The sequence below is a fragment of the Cryptomeria japonica genome, chromosome 4, assembly GCF_030272615.1.
Source record: "Cryptomeria japonica chromosome 4, Sugi_1.0, whole genome shotgun sequence".
NCBI classification, from domain to species: domain Eukaryota; kingdom Viridiplantae; phylum Streptophyta; class Pinopsida; order Cupressales; family Cupressaceae; genus Cryptomeria; species Cryptomeria japonica.
In genome coordinates, this window is record NC_081408.1 from 672960446 (window position 1) to 672983171 (window position 22726).

At 43.9% G+C, this 22726-nt stretch overlaps 1 protein-coding gene across 1 annotated transcript in view; it reads right to left on the reverse strand.

Moving 5' to 3' along the window:
* Positions 1-22726, reverse strand: part of LOC131046848 (uncharacterized) — a 231657-nt gene that overhangs the window by 139639 nt on the left and 69292 nt on the right. The window contains exons 10-11 of the mRNA XM_057980636.2: positions 9361-9433; positions 9199-9258 (exon numbers count right to left, since the gene is read on the reverse strand). Of these exons, the coding sequence (XP_057836619.2) occupies positions 9199-9258; positions 9361-9433 (133 nt within the window). The remainder of the gene's footprint in view (positions 1-9198; positions 9259-9360; positions 9434-22726) is intronic.

Here is a 22726-nt window from a genome sequence, read left to right on the forward strand (position 1 = left end):
ACCTGTCTAATCCTTCCCCAATTCCTATGCCTCTACAATGGGTACGAACTCCCCCACATCGTCAGATGGTACTGCCTCTCTCACTTCCTCTGCTGCCACTACTGGCGGTACCATGTGAACTGGTGACCTCTACTGGCCAAAGGCAGGGATAGATGCAACCATCATCATCGGCGGACTCAAGTGTGCTGAGGCTGTCAGCATGGGCGTAGCAAACAAGACCGGTGTGGATGCTCGTATGGTCTCTGCTAGGCTCTCCTCGCTATCTCCCTCTGAGTCACTCGAGGCCTCTGAGGTCTCATCCCTCCCACTATCAATATCTGCAGACTCTGACACCTCCTGCCTTTGTCGTTTCTGCCCCACCCCGGGTGCCAAGTTCCCCTCCGGCCGAATTTCCAGCTTGTCTACTGGAAGCTGTGAAAGCGTCGCCTCCAGAAATAACCCGATAGCGTAGAGCGGCATATAAAACATGCGATGCTGCAATGTCATGAACTCGAACATTTTGTCTGCCAGTACTGATGCCCAGTCATACTATACTCCATTCATCAACCCGTTCATCAGGATGATTTGTGGGAGCGCTATGTCCGATGCCCGGCTGGACCCCGTCAATCTGCTCTTGACCACGTCCATGTTGCAGCGCCATGGCCCTTCTGCCACAAAAGATTTCTTCATCCCTCTCTCCTTAGTGGCGTTGGCCATGGAATCGAGTTCCACTGGTGTAAGATTTCTGGAGACAATGCGTATCCAATGTTCTTTCTGGTCTGCGTTCATCTTTTGCGCCTTCATATCTACTTTCTTCCCATTCCTCCCGAGTATGCCAAATACCCTGGTGAAGTCAGCTGTCGTGAAGGAGACAGTGACTGTGTGCTTCATATACTGGAAAGTGCTTTTCCTGGTGGTGCGGTCGAATGCTGCTATCATTGTCCGCATCGGTGGCTCAAATTTCTTGATCTAAAAAACCGGCATCTTAACCACCCAATGCACTCCTGCCTTCCTTCACCATTTTTTTACTTCATGGTTGTCAGGGTTCTGCTGCCACCACCTCCTGCACTCTACTCCATTAACTCCCTCGAATATAACCATGTCGACTATAACCCTAGTTGTTGCTTTCCCCGTCGGTGGCTTCTTTTTGCTGCTACCGGTAACCCTCACCCCTGAAGGTAAAACCCTTGTCATTTTATCCATGCTCTTCTGCAAATTCGTCTTCCACTGCTTTTTTCCTGCTGAATGCATTTCTCTTGTTCCTGCTTTCTGTCTTCAACTGCCTGAGGTAGTTACGCCACCTTTCTCTTTTAGTCCCGGCTGTAATCTCTTTTTCCCTCACGATTGTATCTTTGGCTGTGGCGTGGGCACTTTTAATTCTTTTCTCAGCGGCTAGTATATCCGCAGTGGGCAACCACCGCACGGGGGCCCCGACGGTGGTCCCACCGCACGGCGGTTCCATCGTGGCCACCGATTTTTTTTTATTTTTTATTTTTTGTGTTACTAGTATCTTCCTCGGGCTAGGTGGGGTTTTCTGTCGAGCTGGGTGGGCCCCATGTCCTGTCTCCGTTCATGATAGATTTTCAGCTTGGACCCGTTGACGGCCTCTGGAATCTCCCTGTCGTCGAGCGTCCCCAATTTGACTGACCCATTCGCCCCAACCACCCGGACTCTGTAGGGCCTCTGCCACTTTACTTTAAATTTCCCTGGTTTTATCTCATTTTTTCCATTATATTTCAACACCGACCCAGGGTAAATCCCATCTTTCGGAGGTGCTTATCGTCAGTGCTTCCTTCGTTGTTGCGCAACCTTGGTTGCCCATTGTGCCAGCATCCTCCGCTTCTCGAGTTTAATGAGGGCGTGCAATCGCTCTCGTAGGCTTTCCATATCCCCGAGTTTATTGTCAATAGCGATCCGCAAACTTGGTACCATGAATTCCACAGGGACTACAACCTCCTGCCCATACATCAACTGGAAGGGTGTGTGGCCCGTGGTGGTCTTGTAGGTCGTGCGGTAGGCCCACAGGACCGACAGTAACCTTTCCTCCCAATCCTCCCCTTCAACTCCACAAGACTTGTAGATAATCGTGACCAACATTTTGTTTGTGGCCTCGGCTTGTCCGTTTGCCCGAGGGTAGTAGGGACTCAACAGAGAATGAAATTTTTTGAATTCAGTCGTTAATAACTTTACCACATGGTTGACGAAATGTCCTCCTCTGTCACTGGTCAATTGAATGGGGATGTCGTATCTGGTAATAATCTGCTCATAGATGAATCTAGCCGTACTTACTGCAGAGTTGTCCGGGAGAGCCCTAGCCTCCACCCATTTAGTTAAGTATTCTATAGTGACCACAATGTAACGGCATCGACGTGCACGGCTAGCCTTGAGAGGCCCTACGAAGTCAAGTCCCCACCGTTCGAATAGTTCCTGTGCGTGTGAAGGGTTTAAGGGCATAAAGTCCCGCTTCAAGGGTTTGCCTGCCCGTTGGCAAGTGTCACACCCCACAACCCACTCTCGAGCATCGTTGTGTACCGTGGGCCACCATAGCCCTGCTAGCAACACCTTCCGTGTTGTCATGTCCGGGCCCATATGTCCGCCTGTGAGGCCCTCATGTGCCTCCCTCAAGACACTGGGAACTTCCTCCTCCATAACACAGCGTCTTATTACTTGGTCCACTCCCATTTTATATAATAGGCCATTAATTAACTCGAAAGTCCTACTCCTTAACACTAGTTTCTTTCATTCCCTTGGAGGCATGTCCTTCGAAAATCGAGATGACGACAGGTACTCCCCAATATTCTTGTACCACAAGAGAAGTACGACTATCCCAAAGAGGTGTGCATCTGGGAAGTCATCATTGACTCTCGCCGGAGGTTCCCCTGACTCGATCCGGGACAACTAATCTACTATGACATGGCTTTGTCCCGGTCTCACCACGATTGTGAATGTGAACTCCTGAAGCAACAAGAGCCAACGACTTACCCTTCCCTGGATGATGGGCTTGTTCACCAAATACATAAGTGCTTGATGGTCTACATAAAAGGTGAATGATGTGGCCAATTGGTAGTGCCTGAACTTTTGCACCGAGTAGACCATGTCGAGGGCTTCGCGCTCTATGGTGCTATAGTTCTTCTCGACCTTAGAAAGCAATCTACTTGCAAAGTATATCGGGTGATCTAGCCCGTGCCCCCCTACCTGAGCTAGTGTAGCTCCAATGGCATAATTTGATGCATCCACGTGGACGTGGAATTCCTTGTCCCAGTTCGAGTAGGTGAGTATGGGGGCTCCCAGCAAACTTGTCTTCAACTCTTCGAATGCGTCACTCTATAGCTTCGTCCAAACATATGGCTCCCCCTTCCGTGTAAGTCTGTCCAAGGGGTGGGACACTTCGGCGAAGTTCTTGATGAAACTCCTGTAGTACCCCACATGGCCAAGGAAAAACTTCACTCCAATGACATTCGTCGGGGCTTCCATCTCTACTATGATTCTGATTTTGTCAAGGTCTGTTTTTAGTCCCTCCTTGCACATAATATGCCCAAGTAACTTTCCCTGCGGCACCATGAACCTGCATTTTTTTTGATTGAGGGCTAGCCATGCCCTTCCACATCTCTCCATGCACTCCCCGAGGGCTTTGAGATGCATGTCCTGGCTACTATAAATGGACCAATCGCCCAGGAAGGCCTTGAAGTTCCCTATAGACATCTTGTCAAAGATGTGCAAAATGATACGCTAGAAGGTCGCCAGTGCATTACACAGGCCGAAGGGCATTCGATTGTATGCATATACATCGTCTTCCACTACAAAGGTTGTCTTTAGCTTGTCTTCCTCCGCAATGGATATCTGGTTGTACCCAGAGAACCCATCCATGAAGGAATACATCTCATGTCCAGCCACTTCTTCTCGGATATTGTCGGTGAAGGGGATAGCAAAGGGGTCCTTGATGGTGACCGCGTTCAGACACCGGAAGTCTACACAAATCCGGATTTGGTCGTCGTCCTTTTTGAGTGAGATCACAATGGGGGACACCCATTCACTTGTCTGTACTTTGAAAATTATCGCCGCTTCCAACATCCGTTCAATTTCTTCATTCACCCATGCGGCATAGTTTTTATTCATACAGTAGGGTCGCTTCCTTGCGGGTTGGGCTCCGGGTACCAATGTAATGCGTTGTACGCATAGCTCCAGGGCTACACCCTTCAGGTCCTTGTAGGTCCACGCGAACACATCCTTATATTCTAGGAAAATTTTAAATGTTGCAACCTTCAACATCGGGTTCCAGTCATCTCCCACAAGAATCTTCTTGGGATCGCTCGCATCTCCTAAATTTGTTTCTTTCAACTTGGCTTCCTCATATCTGATGGGTCCATCTTTGGGAAAATAGTGTGCCGGAGTGTCATTCACACGAGCCTCCCCCTCTCTGTATTCTCCGTACTCTAGGGGGAATACCTTTGGTTGTTCTTCGATGCTCAACACATTACACGAGGGTGTGAACAATTCATAATCCTCCATCTGCCAATGGAAGAGGCCGTTCATAGAATCCCCGTCATCCCCCGAGCATGCTTCTAATTCTAGAACCCCTTCGCTATTGGACTCCATTCATCGTCGGCCTTCATCTTCCTCCCACCTGTCTCCATCCGACTCCGACTCCGAGGATGCCAACTCCTGGCTCACCATCTGCGTTCGGAGGTCTATCACGTACTCTCTCCCCATACTCTCTAACGAGAGTGTATTTCTCTTCCAATCATGCTTTGCCTTGGTGGCAATTAGCCACCCCCGTCCGAGGATGGCGTCGTACCCTTTCTGTTTTAACGGGATCACTACAAAATTCAGCACGAATGGTTGTGTGCCGATCATCACCTGTTGTGCCATGAGTGTCCCAAGGGGTTTAATCCCATGCTGGTGTCCTCCCAATAGATTAAACGTGGGCTTCCCCAGTTTCTTCCATGTCTCCTCCGGGAGCACATTTACTCCTGACCCTCCGGGAGTGATGGTGTCCGTCAGGGTGGTCCCGAGGATGCCCATTTCTACCACGGCTGGGTGGCGTCCATTGTTAACAACTAACAACATTGGGTCGACCGTAGAGCTTTCAGCCTTCTTCGCTTGGTGACTTTGTGCGGGCACAGCATTTAGGATAGCTGTTTTTAAGTGCGGCATGGTTTCGAGGAGGTCTTGGACTCTTACGAGTACCTCCATTTGCAGGATTTGCCTCGGGATGTTTTCTTCCCCCTTAGTTCGAGACATGCTTGTGGCCTCCCCGCTATTTCTCTCTTCTGTGGTCATCTCCTTAGTAATCTCCGCCCTTGCTTCCCGTACTCATTCCATTTCTATGCAGGGGTCTGGGTAGGAGGCCATCTTTGCCTACGCCCTCGTAACCGCCAATACCTCAGCTTGAGTAGGTTGAATGTTCAAAAGATTGACTCAGGGCTTCGGGCAGTTTGTATCCTCATGGTCCCCCGGTCCGCACCATCAGCAGAGATATTGTTGGTTAGCCTCCTTCGTGCAATCTCAGGTGAAGTGCCCCCACTGATTGCAGGCCCTACACTAGATCATAGGTCGGCCCTTGGCATCATACTGGATAGGGCTCCAATTATTGTTATTATTATTATTATTATTCCTTCCACCGCGTCTATTATCTCGGTACCCTCCAGAGGATGTCGTTGTGTTGTTCTGTTGGGCCGTACCCGTTGGTGCGGATGTTGTGGCCTACTCAATGAATAGCACTTGTGCATTCCATGTCTTCATGTTGTATGGGCACTCCTTGATGGAGTGTCCCATCACTTGGCAAATCTCGTAGAAGGCCTTCTTTGGACAGGTACCCTTCGTATGTCCTTCCTCTTTGCACTTTGTGCACCATACATCCCCTTTGATCCGACCCGTGCTTCTCATTGCTTTAAATTCTCTCCTCATTCGCTCCATGTCTTTCTGGAGCACTTGCACCTTTTTACTTGACTCCCCGCTGCTGATGCTCCCTTCGGAAGAGTCATCGTCCTCGTCCGATGAAGATTTATTATTTTTCTTCTTTTTTGATGTTTTATGTTCGCTTTCCAAGTCCATCGCCCTATTATAGGCGTCCTCATATGACGTTGGTGGAACAATTTTCATTTTTCTACGCAAGGAGGATCTCAATCCTTCCACAAACCACCGCTTCTTCAATCCATCCGACGGTTGGCTTTCCATCTTGCCCAACAATTCCTTTAGCCTTCGGCTATATGCGCAAACAGCCTCCTTAATACCTTTCTTGGTACCATAGATTTTGGCTACAATTTCGTTATCATCTCTTAGCAACCAAAATTTTGCTTTAAATGCCTTCTCCAAGTTCTCCCATGTGTCAATCTCAGTTTTGTCCATGTCAGAGTACCAATCAATGGCAACTCCCCTTAGCGTGGCTGGAAACTGTTGCACCCAGTCGTCATGATCGGTCACCCCATTGGCCGAACAAATTGTTTCACATGTACAGCAATGTCGTACGGGATCTTCCTTGCCATCGCCTATGAACTTTGGCAATTTCTGCTTACTTGCCATCCCACCGCTGGGTCTCGCTCCTCCGGTGCCTTGTGTGCTTGTACCTAGTGATCCTCCGCCTCCGCCTCCTGCACCTGACCCTCCACTCGTGGGTCCTCCAGAGAAGGTTGCTGACCCCGAACCGAACAAATTGCCTCCCGTACGGTACCCTTGTGCTCCCCCGGCACCTTCGGCCATACCGTCACCTTTGGTCGTCTCCCTCCGGTTGTCCTCCGAAATGGACAAGTTCTTTAGTAGGTCTCTGGTAGCGTCGACCAGGTTTAGACTTCGCCTTGTTTGTTCCACCAATTCTTCGCGACTTCTTACCCTATGGTGGTATTCTAGTGAACTGTAGAGTTCTCCTTCGGCACCCTCCGTGACTCCTTCTAGGTTCCCTCCGGGCAACCCTACGACAGTGTAGAGAGTGTAATTCTCTCCGTCTATCTCTGCCTCTGCAACCTCTGTGACACCTCCTGGGTTCCCTTCGAGCAACCCCTCGGTCGGTCGTCCCTCGGCAAGCTGCCTTAGCCTACGCCTTCGTTCTATCTGTTGTCTAAGACTCAACGCTCTTTGTGCCACTTCTCATTCGTCACTTTGTATCTTTGTATTTTTGTCCTTATTTAGTATATTGGGCATAAATCACTTCCGTACATAGCAAGCACACATCATGTACACAAAACAAAAAAAACTTTTATTATTTTCCCTTTCGGCCACAATTTATGTCAACATTGTGCCAAGATTATTACAGTATTGCTTTATTCCTCCCGTAGGGGTTCAGGAGTTAGTTTCCCCTGTGGCTTCTTTCATCCCGCTCTTCTTCCCATCGCTGCTTGTTTTCCTCATAATTACGGAGAACTTGTTGTCGTCTCTGTTCTCGCTCTATCTCCTTCCTCGGTGCTGGTGAGCGAGGGATGCTTGGGCTAGGAGGCGAGGGAGTTGGTGCAACAGTTTGTTTGCTGCCAGACTGACGTTGAGTGTGTCCCACATTGCACCCTGTGGTACTTCTTCCTGTGTCGCCTCTCTCCGCACGAAGGTTCCTATGGCCGCTTGGAACCGGATTACGAAGTCTCTCGTCAATGCATCCTCTCCTTCATAGAGTTCATTCAATCGCTCATAATCCTCATCGACGATGTTCTCGCGGATAGGTTGACCCATTATCCTTCAGCCATGTATGCCCGGATTAGACCTGGTAACAACGCCAGATGTTTCGCCTATGGAAACTATTTCAAAGACATAAGAAGTAAATGCACAGTACAGAATAAGAGATGCTAGTATGCCATAAGATAAGTGTTAAAATTCCAAAGAAACAAGTATATTTTCCTTCATATAATCCCGATACAATGATGATTTCCCGAGGAAACAAGATACAATATATAATACCCGAGGGGGTGCGACCAACCGTCGCGTCCAACTGCCCTTCGGGTGAACTAACTGACTCCCATAACACACAATTACCGATGATGACACAACATAATGACGACACTATAACATAATTGATTATTCCTGACTACAAGGTTGAAGTGGTAACATGTCACACTTACTAGGCAGCAGTACACTCCATACTTTTTGTTTATTAAAAGTCAAAACTGATATATTATATTAATAATTGATTGGGAACTCTCCAGACTGTCTTTTATCTTGGTCCCTACAATAGAAGCTAAAAGTTAGCACCGTAAGTTTGTAACATTGACAACCTGAGGAAAAGTATTCTGATTCAAGATCATTGGAGCCAAAACACATCATATACTCCACCTTGCTTCTCTATGAGGTTTGATTCTATCTTTCCAGCAGCTAAAGCTGCGACAAAAGAATTCTGATTACCAAGTCATTGAAGCATACTTAGACAAAGAATGAAATAGTATTAAAGTTCATGAATGACTAAAATAGGTCAATGGGGCTCAAAAAGAAAATCAATGATAAGAGATAAGTGCTAAAGTGAAAATAATCTAGGTTATAACAGGTAACTAAACACAAATAGACAGGAAATATAAAAAAAGCCCAAAGCACAGTTGTTTCCTCCATGCAATAGATAATGCATAAAGGATAAATTTTAACTCTTCCGCAACTTACCGTCATGCACATGGACTGGAAAAGTGCAGGAAACAATGAACTATGCACCAATCTAATAGTTTGATGCATACTTTTCTACAACGAATTCCTTAAAGATGTACCAGAGACGCCAGAAACAATATCTGCGAAGCTAAAATAACAAAAGGAAATGCAATCCAGCTTGGCTATTTTGAGAAGATCAAACTTGGAGCTAGAAGTTCCCACTTGGTTGTGTTGGGAAGATTAAATTTGAGAGAAAAAATTAGAGTCTGGGTATCTTGAGAATTTTAAATTCAGAGGTTGCAATCTCAGCTTGGATATATTTCAAAGACTGAATTCAGATCAAGGAAATTCAAATTGGGTATTTTAAATTAAATACAAGACAAATATGAACTGAAGTAGGAAGAAGATATGACTGATCCTCTTTAAAATCATAGAAACTAATTTGCTTATTAACAGATTTCAAATTCCAGATTGCACGTGCTGCATTTAATGGCTAAGTATTCTCAAAAATTGAGCTTTTCATTGTTCATGACATCAGATTTTCTATTTTTCATAGACAAAAGTAGTGCATATATTGTTATTGGTATCCCTTGATACCTGTAACCTGTGCCAATTTCAATGAAAGATGCAAATATAACAGTAGCAGTAGCAGTATTTAACACATACCTCCATGGTTATAAGGCAGCTTTCTAATTGGTTCGCCATCCCCAATATCCACATCAAATACTGATAATGAAACATCAAAATGATCAGTACAAGCAGACAACAATGATATCCAAATTTCATTGAGTCTTATATTCTAATAAGTCGCTAATAGAGGTTACTTACCATAGTCATATGCAACACCATCAAGAGTTTTACGGCCCTGTGAATCATCAGGTCCATCCACGACTTCACCAATCTAACAGAACAGATATTTTAGTAAGTTATCATAAACAAGTCAGAAACATTTGCAATCATATGGAAAATTTGAAAGCCTCTAAAATCAAGACTGGAAAATCCAAACCCAACTAATGGAAGGGAAGATGGATGTCACCTCTTGCATGGAGTGAGTTAGATGTGAATCCCCATAAACAAGAATATTTAAATATATAATTGAGTGTGTTGAAATGTAACCAGTATCATCTGGCCCATTACTTTTCCATCCTAAATTTATTATTTTCCGTTTTTTCTGGATTGATTGCTATTCCCTTTCTCCAATAGGTTTATCTGTTATGGAATTGTGCTGCTTGAATAAGAATAGAATAGATAATTCTGGTCAATTACCTTTCCATCCTAAATTTATTGTGTTCCCTTTCTTTGGACTGATTGCTATTCCCTTTCTCCAACTGGTTTATCTGAGTTACAGGATTGTATTGGTTGAATAACAGAATGGATCGAATAGCTAAAATATGCAGAATGCATAGGTGAGCCAGATGAGAAATAGTGTTCGTGAGAATGTAACAATACCCACTATAATATTGCCAAATGTAAAGAGCAACAATTATTTACATCTGCCACAGCAGTGAGAACTGCTATCTGTATCCCTTCAGAACCAATATCCGTTCTTCTACCTCACGGATGAACACAAATTGGATTTTTGGACAAAGGCCTGACCGCGAATCCAGCAGAGAATTTAAGGAACTCATAGCAAGTTTCAAGCTAATCAGAAGTGCTTAAAATAATTCCAAGAAGCAAATAGCCAGTCAATAGTGCTTAGAATAAGTGCACTGAAAATAAAATAACTAAAGCTAAATGAGAAAGCAATAGATCCAGACAAAGCTGGGTTAATCTAGACACACCACAAATCAGTACAACGCCATATAAAATAAAGCAGTCCTATAAAACATCTTGTATACAAGAATATGATCAAAGCAGATGTACATTTTAGACACTAATGGTTTTCCCTTCCGGTGTAAAGAAATACAAATCAAAGAAGAAAGGTTTCACAAACTTCAGGAAATAAGAACAGTGTTGAGAAAATGTCTCAACCTTGCTGTTGCTATTTTTGAATTTAATTATTAATTAACAAATTGTAATTATATTTTAGTTGTCATAAAAGTTGCTAAATGCAATTGTGACAATCGTAAGATCTTTTTATAATTGTCAAAATCGTAAAAGCATAAAAAAGGAGAAAGATAAATGAAAACTTGCTAAGATAAGGAAGATCTTTATAATTGTCAAAATCGTAAAAGCATAAAAAAGGAGAAAGATAAATGAAAGCTTGCTAAGATAAGGAAGATCTTTCAAAAGGCGGATAAAAACACAAGTTGAAAGAGGAAGTTTTCTATTTTTTGTGATTTGTACCTAAGTGGTTTTTGAAACCATTTAACTCATTTGAAGGATTAATACAAGTCTTGGATCTCTTTGGGTGTGGACTTTTTTTCCAAAAGGGTTTCTCCACATAATTCTTGAGTTATGGTTTGCATTTATTTTGTTATCCATTTCCATCTAGGATTTATTGTTATCTGTTTATTTGGTTGCATAAAATTATCAACATAATTTCACTGTAAAATTTCATCTTGTTTTCAACATTTGGTATCAGAGCCAAGTTGGCTTGATTTGAGAAGGGGACACCTTTCTTGGAGGGTTTGATTGGGATTTTTGCTGCAGTGGGAGTGTGTTGTTTTTTCTTGCAATTTCAGATTCAGTGCAATAAGAGATTGGCGAGCTCATCTTGACTGGACATTGAAAAGTTCAACGGTTCTAGATATGATCTTTGGAAGCTAAAGATGGAGGATCTCTTGGAAGAAAGAGATCAATGGACTATTGTCAATAAAGAGCAGAAACTAGATACTATGACGGATGAAGATTGGAATAAATTAGATAAAAAGGCTCGCAGCACTATTCGTTTGTGTTATCTAATTCTGTTCTATATAATGTTTCAAATGAGATTACTGCACATAAATTATGGAATAGAGTAGGAGAGATTTACCATACTGAGAGTCTCATTAACAGGTTATTTCTGAAAAGAAGTTACATTCTCTTAAAATGAATTATGGAGACTCAATTGCAAGACACTTAATTCATTTGATTTAATCCTGTGTCAGTTGCAGTCAATTAATGTAAAGATAGAGGAGGATAAATATATTCTTTTATTATGTTCACTACCTGAATCTTGTGATAATCATATCCTTGCAATTAGTAGTTCTTTTTCAAAAGATCTAAAGTTGGATGCTCTTGTTGCCACTCTACTTTCAGAGGAAATAAGGAGAAAGACATCAGAGGGTTCTAAAGATGCATTGCATGTACGAGGTAGAACTAAGGAGAAAGGTAAGGACAAGGACAAGTCTAAGTATTGTTCTAAGTCCAAGGGAAGGTCTAAATCACCTAGTAAGAGTAGATTGAGTTGTTGGAACTGTGGTAAGTGTTGGAATATTTGTCATTGATGTCAAAGGCTTGTTGAGTGTGCTAAGTTGCTATTTGCGAATTTTGGTTGAGCTGCCTGTGTGCCTAGTTGGTTGAGCTGCCTGTGTGCTTGGTTGAGCAGCTTGAGCTGCTCAGTTGCTTTCTCGAGTTGCTTGCATGTTTGTTGGAGCTGCTTAGTTGCTTGGTTGAGCAGTGTGTGTCTGCATCAGATTCTTGTGTGCTTACTTATCTCTTGTCAACAATTCAGTCAAAACTTTATGTCATGTCAACCTCTTATGCCACATCATCAGATTTAATTGATTCATGGGATCCAATTAAGTCTTGGTTATTTATTTATTTTTGGAGGAAAAGAAGAATTAATTTATGAGCCTTTTTTTTTTTTTTTTTTAAAAAAAATTGATTAGCGCTTTTGACTGGAGCTATGAACCAGTGAGATCACAAGGAGGACCTCATCTCCGAATCGAGGGCCAAGGCATCCTCTTTGAAGTACCCTACACAGCTTGAGAGCACAGCTGTCAATTTCCTAGCCAACGAACGGAAAGTGATCGACCAACCAGCATCGGGGGGACCAAGAGCACGCTCCAAATTTATCATTCACTCACTCCTTGGCGTGCACCAACTGCGAATAACCTCTCCAGCCAAGTCAACAGACGGTCAGAAGACCGGTCAATTCAACGGACGGGCGGGGGCTGGCAAATTCAATGGACGGACGGGAGCCGGCGGGGGCGGAGAGGGGCCAAGCCCCGAGCTTTGAACACATGACCTCCACTTCGGGAGGCTCGCAGCAGTACCGCTGCGCTATGGGGTGAACCCTAATTTATGAGCCTTTTTGTGTTAGAAGTCATGGAAATTTTATGTTGCGAGTTACGCCTTGGTTCTTTTTATGCCAAAAGTTTAAAAAAACAAAAAAAGCTTAGATTCAGTGCCATTGTGGGAGTATTTATGTCCTTTTTCTGAAAAAAAAAACACGAACCAAGTAAAGACATGTTGAAGGCTGCTGTTACTTATTCAAGTGGCTGGAAGTGAATATGGGAGTGTTCTTTCTTTAGATGACTTGGTGAATGATTTCCGTTGTGTGAAGGCTGCATTTTATGTGCTGTCGAATTTGATGATTTGACCGATTTTTGTGCAAGTGGTGTTGAAGACGATTTGAATTGACCAGCATGTAGGCGTTTATGTTGCAATCGATAAGTTTTGTGTTCGTTACTTTTTTTCTGACTGGGGAGTCATTTCTATTGGTAACGTATAGCAGTGATTTCCAAAAAAAACTAATAAAATACGCAAGGGCCATAGAGAATAAAGAGTGGTGCCTTCGTGGCCAATGAATATTGAGCTCTTTTTTGTTTCGTTGAAGAGCATGATAGGGGAGATTTTGAGAAAAAAAAATCGGGACCATTTCTGAAGATATCGGCAGACGTTTTATTGAGTTCGTGGTTTCTGTACATGCTCCCCATCTTTATTAGTGCTATCGTGGGGTCAAAGGGTGATTCATTCTTTTTTTAAAGGGGAAATTTTCTGCTGGAATCTGTTTGTTTTTATGAAAAAGAGAAGAGATATTGTATTGGCTGGTAGAAAATGCTGAGTGTCAAAAAATTTGAGTCAATATAGACAAAGTTTTTGATGCCATGGTGTAATAGGGAGTGTGAGTGCTGTCGTGGGATGAAGGTGCTGAGATTGGAATATATACAGCTGTGAATTACGTGTGTGATGTTGTTTTTGGTTCTACTGAAGCAATTTTCAATTTTGGAAGCGTAGATTTGAAAGGAAACTTTATTGGTGGATGATGTCTTTTAAGAACATTGCTCGATAATGATAATTCATAATACATAGCCTGAGATATATTAAGGGATGCTGTTTTATCTTTTTGGAGTGCTGTGTGCAATCTGAAAGTAAATATATTTCTCTGTGTTTGTGAGTTCGGACTCTCTTTAAGGTTGGTGCCTTATCTATTCAAAGTTGGTGCTCTTACAGAGGTTGGTGCCTTAGTTGTGAAGGGTTAGTGCTCTCAGAAAGTGAATACTCACAGTGAGTTGTAGCTCACTTATGTAATCTGGGTTGTAGTGTTTACCTCACTGGGTAAACAGGAAGAATACAGAAATCGAACAACAATGTACAATGCAATTATAAAAGAAGTACCAGAATAAGCTTTCCATTAATGTCAAAGGATGTTCATATTATATCCGTTGTCAACAATACATGTGACACGACTAACATTACATGTCCCCCAACACCCGGAGGCGGTACAATATATGACAGCCGAAGGGGTGCGACACAACCGTCGCGACTCCAACTACCTACCCGTCGGCTAACTAACTGACCGCCGTAACTCATTATTACCGACAACAACATAAACATAACATAATGATTATTCCCAACAACATCATCCCCCCCAAGAAAAGAAGTCGACTCCGACGACTTAATACAAAATAGAGATGAACGGCAGGAACTACTGACGCTAGTCGGGCTCGGATCTTATACACTTGTTGCGTCCTCACCTGGAAACCCCTTTCTGCTACCATCCGATGCTCAAGTGCGGATTTCACCAATATGGCTGCCTTGGCCATCACAGTCCTCCTGTGCCTAACCCAAACTTGTCTACAAAACACGTTTTTCAGTCTCAGCTTCCACCAACTGCTACGCAATTGATACTGTCTCCCTAGCCAATTTGTCCTCGATAGCCACCCGTGCTACTCTCCCGGCATCCAACTCCAGGGTACGCTGAACTAAGTCTCATGCGACTAGTGCCTCCAACCTGGTGGTTAGCTCCTCCCGAGCCCCTTGTGCATCCACCACGGCAACCTCACGTCCCGCCGAGACATCCTCCGAGTTCCTCAAAGCGTACCGGTCATGCCTGGAGGTGGCCACAATCCACTGGCACAAATGCTAGGAGACACCTCAAATCCTCCATCACACTCCCCAAAGGCTAAAAACTGAACTGAATAACTCCCTGGTGTCATACAATTGTGCGTTCCTGCAATGCCTTCCCTCAAACTCTGTTTGTTCCCAACCTCTAAATCCGTCTCCCTCTACGGCTTATGGCTTCCCCGCCAATGCTTAGCTGCAGACTTCTTTCTCACAAGACGGACAACCACAACACTTCTCGTGGTCTTCTGTAGCTCAAAAATAAACTGGGGGTCTGGGGGCAACGCCCCCAGCGGGGTCGAGGGGCAGCGCCCCTCGCGGGGTCACTGTAATGTCCCCAATGGCATTACAGTAATGTCCCCAATGTCACTGTAATCATTTTTCAATCCGTCGTCGTTTTTTTTTTAGGCACTGTAATGTCCCCAATGGCACCCCGGCCATACAACCTCCCTATACAGTCAACAACAGCACTGGCACCTCGGATCGTGCGGTCAACACCCTCCACCGTACGACTGTGTTTGTTTGTGCAGGGGCTGCGTTTATGTCTTCGTGCTCCGCGACAGCAGTGGTTTCCACCGCACGGTGGTGGACGTGCTACCGTACGATGGTTCCACCGCACGGTGGTCCCACCGCCGGTGTTGCCACCGCACGGTGGTGCTACCGTACGGTGGTTCCACCGCCGGTGGCCCCACCGCACGGTGATGCTACCGTACGGTGGTTCCTCCGCCGGTGGCCCCACCGCACGGTGGTTCCACCGTCGGTGTTGCCACCGCACGGTGGTGCTACCGTAGGGTGGTTCCACCGTCGGTGTTGCCACCGCACGGTGGTGCGACCGTACGGTGGTTCCACCGTGGCTTTCTTCTCCCTTTTTTTTCCCGTACGGTCAGCTGACCCGTACGGCCATACTTTTTTTTTTTTCTTTTTTCTTTTTTTCTTTTTTTTTTAAATTTCTTTCTGCTAGAGAGTCTTCTGCTGGGGTCCCCTGTCTCTGAGATTGCCCTTCATCCTTCTCGGTTTTCCTCGTTCGAGAGTCTCCTGTTTTGGTCCTATACCTGGCGAGTCGCCTGCCCGGCCTCTCGAGTCCCCTTCCATCCCCTCGGGTCCTCCTCTGGACTCTCCGGTGTCCTTCCAGTCTCTTGGATCCCCTGCGCGCTTCGCGTGGTAGGGTTTCAATTTGGGCCTATTGGTGGCAAGTTTATTTTCCATGGCCATCCGAAGACCTGGAACCACAAATTCTACAGGGACCACGACCTCCTTCCCGTACATAAGAAGAAGAAGGATAATAAAGATTTTGAAGGCTGCGGCCTTCCACACAGGGTTCCAATCGGTGCCGACACTCTTCGGATTATTTACGTCGCCAGGGTTTGGGGCGTCTCCCTTCCAATATTCTTTGTATTCCGGCAGGTACACCTCTGTTGGTTGCTCTGGTTCCTCTACTTCGAGCCTATAGCTTTGGAACATTTCGTAATCCTCCATTTGCCAGTGGAAGAGCCCGTTAGTCGAGCATACCTCATCTTCAGAACATCCCTCCAATTCTAGCACCCCTTCACTGTTTGGCTCCATCGCGTTCTTGTCCTTACTTTCATCGGGACCCCCTTCCCCTTTATTAGAGTCCTCCAAGTCGGAAGAGGCGAGCTCTTCGCCGACATTTTGGGTGTGTAGGTCAATGGTATATTTTCGCCCTCCCTTCTCCATGGAAAGTGTATTTTTCTTCCAATTGTGGTTTACCCTCGCGTTGATCAACCACACTCTCCCCAGGATGGCGTCATAGCCTTTCTTCTTCGAGGGAATAACCACGAAATCTAACAAGAATGGTTGCGTACCAATTGTCACTTGCTGGGCCATCAACAGGCCGAGTGGCTTAATGTCGTGTTGGTCCGCTCCCACCAGGTTGAATGTGGGTGGCCACAGGGTGGGCTTCCCCAGCCGCTTCCATGTTTCTTCTGGTAGTACATTCACCCCAGATCCACCGTCCACAATGGTGTCCTTCAGAATGGTCCCACGGATACCCATTTCTACCACAGCTGGGTGTCTACCACTGCTCAAGGCTAGTAACATCGGGTCAGTCGAAGGGCTGACGGAAACCTCCACCTGTGGTGTACTCTTCGTAGCGGTGGCGGGAACCCCTACCTGTGGTGCACTCGACGATGCGGTGCTTTGCACATTGGTGAGGATGGCAGTCCTCAATTGTGGCATAGAGTCTAGAAGGTCTTTTACCTTTATCGGCACCTCTATCTGCAAGATTTGCTCAATGATGTTATTTTCCGCTTCCGTACGGAATGATGTACTCGCCACCTCGTTGTCCCGTCGTTCGGTCGTCATCTCACGTTCAATATTGGCCTTTGCCTCCTGTAATCTCTCCTTCTCCGTACGGGGGTCGGGATAAGTGGCTTTTTTCGTCTGGGCGCGGGTGATCGCCAGTACTTCTTTCTCACCAGTCTTCTCAGCCTTCTCAATGTTGAGGAGATTAACCCCTGCCTGCGGGCAATTTGCGTCCTCATGGTCGCCTGGCCCACACCAACGACAGAGGTGCTGAGGGGTGGCTTCCTTCGTGCAATCACGGGCGAAGTGCCCCCACTGATTACAGGCCCTACATTGGATAATTGGCCGGCCCTTGGCGTCATACTGGATACGGCTTCCGTTATTGGTATTGTTGCTATTCCTTCCACCGCCGCATCTGTTGTCCCGGTATCCTCCAGATGATGCATTATTGTTTGCCTCCGATGTGGATGGCTGCTCCTGCGCAAAGAGCACTTGTTGGTTACGTGCCTTCAGATTGTATGGACATACCTTCATAGAATGCCCCATAATCTGGCAGATGTCGCAGAATGCCTTCTTGGGACAGGCACCTTTCGTGTGGCCGCTCTCCTTACACTCCGTGCACCATAGTTCATCGTCCTTACTTGTAGTCCCCTTCATTGTCTTAAATTCTTTTAACATCCTTTCCATATCTTTTTGAAGGGCTGTGACTTTCTTCCTCGACTTCTCGTCAGTACTACTTTCTTCTTCCGATGTGTCATCATCTTCAGATGATGATGAAGATCTATTCTTCTTCTTTTTGGCCGTCTTATTTCACTTTCCAGGTCCATGGCCCGGTTGTATGCATCGTCGTAGGATGTTGGAGGCACAATTTTCATCTTCCGTCGTAGCTTAGGGTTCAAACCCTCGACAAACCACCTCTTCTTCAAGCCATCGGCCGGTTGGCTTTCCATTTTCCCGACTAACTCTTTTAGTCGGCGCCCATACGCCCGTACGGTCTCCTTCTTTCCTTGCTTTGTTCCGTAGATTTCGGAAACTATCTCGTTATCATCCCGGAGAAGCCGGAATTCCTTCTCGAATGCCTTCTTCAATTCATCCCACGTAGTTACACTGGTTTTATCCAAGTCTGCATACCAGTCAATAGCCACTCCTCTCAGTGTGGCGGGGAACTGCTTCATCCATTCATCCTGGTCAGTCACCCCGTTGGCTGTCCAGATGGTTTCGCATGTACGGCAATGCCGTGCGGGATCATCTTTACTATCCCCGTTGAATTTGGGTAACTTTTGTTTGGTCGCCATTGATGGAAATCGTCTACTTGGAGGTGGTTGTGGTTGTGTCTGCCCTCCGGTGCTGCTCCCTCCGATGCCGCTGATGCCTCCTGTGGTGGTGACCAAAGGTATGGTGTTCTGCCTTATACCTACCGTGCGGTTAACTTCCCCTTCGTCGTCACCTGTGCCAGGCTCCCTTCGGTGATCCTCCCTTTGTGGCGCTTCGTCGTCACCCGTGCCCGGCTCCCTTCGGTGATCCTCCCTTTGTGGCGTGAGAGATAAGTTTTTGAACCGATCTCGAGTCTCTTCAACTAGTTCTCTCCGTAACCTAGTTTCCTCCAGAAACTCTTCAAGGCTTCTCGCTCTACCGTAGTCTGGCGACGCGTAGAAATTCCCCTCGGCTTCTGCACCTTCCGTGACACCTCCTTGGTTCCCTTCGGGCAACCCTTCGGCAAGTCGTCCTTCGGCAAGTTGCCTCAGCCTCCGTCTACGTTCTACACGTTGTTCCAGAATCAAAGCCTTCTGCGCAGCCTCCCACTCGTCGGTTTCTAATTTCTTATTTCTGTCTTTATTCAGTAAATTGGGCATTAATTGTGGTACAATTTCATGTTTCTCAACACATAAATCAAAACACAACACGTCTTTATTAATTCATTCTTTTGTATACAATCAACAGTGTTCTTTATTTCTCTCCTTTCACAATTTAAGGATTATTTGTCCTTCGTCGGTCTTCCCTACGTCCGTCATCCTGGCGCTCATGAAATTCTCGTAAAATTTGCTGTCGTCGGTTCTCCGGGTTTACTTCACCAACGGGTAGGCCCATTGTGTCTGTGCGCCATCCGTGTCTTCCGTTCCTGAGTTCGTCTAGGCAACGGCGCCAAATGTTTACCTCACTGGGTAAACAGGAAGAATACAGAAATCGAACAGCAATGTACAATGCAATTATAAAAGAAGTACCAGAATAAGCTTTCCATTAATGTCAAAGGATGTTCATATTATATCCGTTGTCAACAATACATGTGACACGACTAACATTACATGTCCCCCAACACCCGGAGGCGGTACAATATATGACAGCCGAAGGGGTGCGACACAACCGTCGCGACTCCAACTACCTACCCGTCGGCTAACTAACTGACCGCCGTAACTCATTATTACCGACAACAACATAAACATAACATAATGATTATTCCCGACAACATGTAGCTCATATTTAAAGTAAATAGAATTCTTTGATGTCGTGGTTTTTTACCCGAAAGGGTTTTCCACAAAAAATACTTGTGTTATCTTCTTGCTGATTGCTCTCTCTGAATCTATTTTGTCTACTTATGATGACTCTTGGTTAGTAGATTTAGGTGCATCCTACCACATGACTTCTCATAAGGAGTGGTTTTCAACATATTCAGCTTATGATAGTGGGAAGCTTTCCTCAAAGATAATAGCACACGGAAAATTGTAGCCTGAGGGGGAGGTAAAATTGGTTTTCAATGATGGATGGGTTAAAACCCTTAAAGATATATTGTGCATTCCTAGCTTAGCTAGAAATTTAATTTCTATATCTAAAATGAATCATTTAGGGGTGCATGTTACTTATGAAAAGTGTGGTTGCAAGTTAAGCAGAGGGAATTTCATTTTAGCTAAGGGTAATAGGTGTGGCGCCCCATTTAAATTTGATGCTTCTACTTTAACTTCGTATCACGTAAGCTATGGCACCACAAGATGGGTCATATTGGTGAAAAGGGTCTTAAAACCCTGATAAATAAAAAGATGGTTGATAGTTTGTCTAGTTACTCTATTGATTTTGATTTCTGCAAACATTGTGTGTATGGAAAGCAACATAGAGTATCTTGTAAATCTGGAACTACTAGACCTAAACAAGTTTAGTAATCCATAGTGATGGTTTTGGTCCTATGGATGTACCATCTATTAGAAAGTCTTGCTACTATGTTTCCTTTATTCATGATTATTCCAGATATTCATGGATTTATTTTTTGATGGAAAAATCTGTTTTTTTTCTATATTTAAAGAAGTTAAGACACTCGTTGAAAAACAAATAGATAAAAATGTAAAGGTTTAAAGAACAGAACTGTTAGGCAAAAAACAACTCCATATACCCCTCAACAAAATAGAGTGGCAAAGAGGATGAGTAGGACTTTAATGGATAGAGCTAGAAGCATGTTGAGTAGTGCAAATCTTGAACAACGTTTTTGGGCTGAAGTAGTTCACACTACTTGTTATCCGGTTAACAGATCACCCACTTCTGCTCTTGTCGATAAAACTCCCTATGAGGTATGGAAAGGTAAATGACCATCAGTTTCACATTTTAGAGTTTTTGGCAATGAGGCATATGCTCATGTTCCTAAAGAAAAATGTTCTACGCTTGATTTCAGAGCTAGCGAGTGTTTTTGTGGGTTATGGCTAAAATATTAAGGACTATAAGCTTTGGGATCCTATAGCAATGAAAATGGTATATTCTAAGAATGTAATTTTCAGAGAGCTAAAGGAATTTAAAAATGATGAACAACCTCAAGTGAAGCCTAACAAAATAGTGCATTTTGATATTAAGTTGAACCACAAAAAAATAAATAGGTAGAACACCCTCAAGAAGATGCACATGTAGAACAACTTGATGAACATGAAAGTGAAGAAGAAGGATTAGAAGAGAATCCTGAAGATGAACAACCAAAGCATCTTGTTACACCTCAAAGAAAATCTACTAGACAATGTAACCTATTGATGCGTATAGATAATGTCCATCTAATTTTCATTGTGTTTTTTCTTTACCTTGTACTGACAACGAACCTAGATCTGTAAAAGACGACTTATCTTCAGATGAGTATGAGTCTTGGTTAGAGGCAATGAAAGATGAAATAAAGGCTTTGGAAAAATTTTACACATGGGATCTAGTTGAGCTGCCTAAGGGGAGAAAAGCCATTGGATGCAAATGGGTATTTAAAAAGAAATTTAGAGCAAACGGTAAGTTGGAACGGTACAAGGCCCGATTAGTGGCAAAAGGTTACTCACAGGTTGAGGGAGTGGATTTTGGTGAGATTTCTTCTCTTGTAGCTAAACTAACCTCCATTAGATTCTTTTTATCTATTGTTGTTGCTTTTGATTTAGAAGTAGAGCAAATGGATGTTAAAACAGCTTTTTTATATGGGGATCATAATGAGGAAATAATTATGAAACAGCCTGATAATTTTACTATGAAGAGACAAGAACACTTGGTTTGCGGGTTAAAGAGATCTTTGTACGATTTGAAGCAATCACCAAGAATGTGGTTTCCAAAATTTGATGCTTTTGCATTGAATCATGACTTTGTTAGAAGTGAAGCAGATCATTGTGTTTACTTCAAATTAATTAATGATCGATTACTAATCATTATCCTTTATGTTGATATGTTATTTATTAGAAATGATTAGGGAACTTAAGAGTCAATTATCTAGTACATTTGATGTGAAGGATTTAGGGGCTGCAAAATATATATTGGGTATGGAAATCAACGGGGATCGAGTTAATAGAAAATTATGGTTAAGTCAATAGAAGTATGTTAACACTATTTTGCAGCGTTTAGCCATGCATGATTGTAAACCAGTTAATATTCCCTTAGAGCTATCAGATTTCCACAATCCATATTAACATTCAATAATTGTTTCTGGATTCAATTGTGTAAGCCAATTTTTTCATAAACATTTCGAATCACACTCCATGATTCATCATCAGGATGCACAAGAATACCAAGGAGATGAAAGATAGTAAGTTGCAGACCTGACAAATAATAAAAAGAGGTGGCGGGTGAAAATGCACAAAGAACAAGAAAAAATAATAAAAAATGAAAATAAAATCCAAAGCAAAAAGTCAAAAAAGACACACCTAAAAGCAAAAAGGGCTAACAAAGGTAACAAAGGAAGAAAAGATAGAAAGAACAATAAAGATAAGAAAAATGAAAACAACCAAAAAATATATATATATGCATAAATATAAACACAGTCTATAAATCTACAAGGAGCAAAAGAAAAATATATAGAGCGAATAACAAATATATGTATATATATATAGAGAGAAATTGCAGAAATATAAACAAAGACTATAACTAAAAAGAAAGAAAGTAAAAAAATATAGAGATAGAACCCGAATATATATATATATATATACATGTGGATGAAGAGAGGAAAAGAATATACAAGTAAGACATGCATACACAAACACACACACACAAATATATAAATATATATATAAAGCACAAAAGGAGAGGGAGTGGGGGAAGGGGTAGAGGGGGATTGGCGGGAGGAAGGGGAGAAACCCTAAAAAAGAAACAAGAACAAAGAAAGGAACGAAAGAACACGAAGCCAAAGAAGAAGGATAGGAGGAGAGGGGGCAAAAGAGGGGGAAAAAGCTAAGAGACCGAGAGGGGGGAGAAGAGCAAAGAATGTTAAGGCAACAGGGAGAGGGGGTCA